This window comes from Zalophus californianus, chromosome 4, assembly GCF_009762305.2.
Source record: "Zalophus californianus isolate mZalCal1 chromosome 4, mZalCal1.pri.v2, whole genome shotgun sequence".
Classification (NCBI taxonomy): domain Eukaryota; kingdom Metazoa; phylum Chordata; class Mammalia; order Carnivora; family Otariidae; genus Zalophus; species Zalophus californianus.
This window is the reverse complement of record NC_045598.1, coordinates 22,762,005-22,764,781: the sequence shown is the minus strand read 5'-3', so window position 1 is coordinate 22,764,781 and position 2,777 is coordinate 22,762,005. Positions and strand designations below refer to the sequence as shown.

The window sequence follows — 2,777 nt, the reverse complement described above, 5'->3', positions numbered from 1 at the left end:
AAATGTCATTTGGGTGGAAGAGAAACGATACTGGATGGATCTCATAAGGGAATAAAGAGTGTTGGAAAGAGGAATTACACAGGCTCCCACTGGAATGCTGGGAGTTTCTGTTACTATTTGCCTCTTTGTAAAAAATAATAGAACATTTGAAGGCTAATGACAACAATGTAGTGTTGGGTTTATAACATATGGAGAAGTGGAATGTATGACCACCATAGCATAAGCCCTAGAAAGGAAAAAATAGAAGTATACTATTACACAATTCCTTTTTGGGGAGGTGTAAATTGTAATTTTTTAATTGGAAAACAAATATACAACTTGGAATGGATTCGAGGCAAATTGTTTAAGTGGTTTAAACAAAATTTAAAAAATATATGGAACACTTCACAAATTTGTATGTCATCCTTGCATAGGGGCCATGCTAATCTGCTCTGTATTGTTCCAATTTAGTGTATGTGCTGCCAAAACGAGCACTACTCTCACAGAATTCTTACATTAAATGTGCGTCATATAATACCACTTGAAAATACATGGTAATAAGTAAGGTTGTATAGTATAAACCCTAAAGTGACCACTAAAATACCAAGACAAAAAGCTATAGGTCTTAAGCCAACAAAAAAGATGAAATGGAATCAGAAAAATAATCAATTATTCATAAAGAAGTCAGAAAAGAAGAAAAAGTGAACGAAGAACAGATGTGAAAAATAGAAAACAGAGAGCAAGCTTATGTGTAAAAAGCTAAGCAAATTAATAATCATGTTAAAACTTTCCAATCAGCACCCGGCAGAATGGCTCTTGAGAAGAAGGGTGGCGAGAAGAAGGGGCGTTCTGCCATCAGTGAGGTAGTGACCAAGGCATACACCATCAACATTCACAAGTGCATCCATGGAGTGGGTTTCAGGAAGGGTGCCCCTCGGGCACTCAAAGAGATCTGGAAATTTACCATGAGAGAGATGGGAACTCCAGATGTTTGCATTGACACCAGGCTCAACAAAGCTGTCTGGATCAAAGGAATAATGAATGTTCCCTACCGTATCCGTGTACGGCTGTCCAGAAAATGTGACGAGGATGAAGATTCACCAAACAAGTTCTACACTTTGGTTACCTATGTACCTGTCACCACTTTCAAAAAATCTACAGTTAATGTGGATGAGAACTAATTGCTGATTGTCAAATAAAGGTATAAAATGGCAAAAAAAAAAAATCATGTTAAATATAAATGGTCTAAACACCCACATTAAATGTGCAGGTAGTCAGATTAGATAAAAAAACAAGACTCAGCTGTATGTTGCTCACAAGAAATTCACTTTAAATTTTGACACAAATAGGTTAAAAGGATAGAAAATGATGTATCATGATAACAATAATAAGAAAATGATGGAGTGGCTATGTTAGTATTAGAGGAAACTTCAGAGCAAAGAATACTACCAGGGATGTTTCATAATGATAAAGGGGTCAATCTATCAAAGGAAAACAAGAGAGCCCTAAACATTTATGCACCAAATGCAGAATTTCAAGATAAAGCAAAAGTGGATAGAACTGCAAAGAGAACTAGGCAAATCCACAGTCACAGTGGAATAGTTCCACATCATTCTCACAATAATAGAATAAGTGGACAGAAAGTAAATAAGCATATAAAAGATTTTTTTGAAAAAATGTTTAAAGATTTTATTTGTTTATTCATGAAAGACAGAGAGAGAGAGAGAGAGGCAGAGGCAGGGGGAGAAGCAGGCTCCCTATCCTGTGAGCTGCCCTGCCCCCCACAGGTGTGGGAGCCAAGGCTGGGTGAAGAGGCTCCATGGCAGGGACTTATTTGGGCTCCTGGGCTGAGCCTGAGGCCATTCACCAGCTGTGTAACCTTAATCAATCGAAACTTCTATTTCCTCATCTGCAAAACAAAGCTGGTAATACTTCTCTGTGCATCTGCTGTAAAAGATCGATATTCTACAAATACACCAGGCAGGCAGCCTGGTATATAATAAGCACTTCAGAAATATGATTCGGCTGTCCCCTTCATCATCCCTTAATTTGCCAGGGAATGAATAAACCACCACAGATCTGCTTAGATTTGTCCCTGGCTTGCTTGGATCATCAGCTCCTGAGAGAGAGGAACAGGCCACGCCTCTCCTCGGGCCCTCAGTCTCTGCATGGAGGAGAGCTGCCTGTTGATTGGCCATGTTAGAGGTGAGCACCGGGGCCTCTGAGTGCACAGTGGGGGATGTAACCCAGCTGGGCATCACAAAAGGCTTCTTAGAGGAACTGATGTCTGAGCCGAGTCTTTGCTTTTTTAAGATTTATTTACTGGAAAGAGAGAGAGCTCCAGCTCATGAGTGGGAGGGGGGGGGGTGGCAGAGAGAGAGAGAGAGAGAATCTCAAGCAGACACCCCGCTGAATGCGGAGCCCTATCCCACAACCCTGAGATCATGACCTGAGTCAAAACCTGAGTCTGACACTTAACCGACTGAGCCACTCAGACACTCCTATCAGAGCGGGGTCTTAAAGGAAGTCAGGAAAAGTCCAGAGAAGAGGGGAAAGCGTACCAGGCTGAGGGAATAGCATGTGCAAAGGCTCAGAGGTGAGAACCTGGTGTGCTGAGGGAAGATGGTTGGGATCTGTTCTGCGATGGGGGCGAGGCAAGAGCTAGAATGACCCTTTGCACCGAGCACAGGGCCCGGCACGTGGTGTGCACACATTTAATATTTGCTAATGAATGGCAGAAGGAGCAAACAATTAAACAAGAGGTTAGTTGGTTTGTCTGAAGTCTGGAAAACCTATAG

The 2,777-nt window shown here is 41.6% G+C and overlaps 1 protein-coding gene and 1 non-coding gene across 2 annotated transcripts; one reads left to right on the top strand and one right to left on the bottom strand.

Annotated features, from left to right (window-relative positions):
• Positions 1–368: 368 nt before the first annotated feature.
• On the bottom strand, positions 369–474 carry LOC113917178. Its single transcript, XR_003518154.2, has one exon. It is a non-coding gene; the product is annotated as a U6 spliceosomal RNA (small nuclear RNA).
• Positions 475–788: 314 nt separating this feature from the next.
• LOC113913991 (60S ribosomal protein L31-like) lies at positions 789–1,160 on the top strand. Its single transcript, XM_035727042.1, has one exon. The coding sequence runs from the start codon at positions 789–791 to the stop codon at positions 1,158–1,160; it is 372 nt and encodes a 123-aa protein (XP_035582935.1).
• Positions 1,161–2,777: the final 1,617 nt, after the last annotated feature.

Bases quoted from the DNA above. Each gene is read 5' to 3' on its own strand.
- LOC113913991 (XM_035727042.1), top strand. From the start codon at position 789: ATGGCTCTTGAGAAGAAGGGTGGCGAGAAGAAGGGGCGTTCTGCCATC.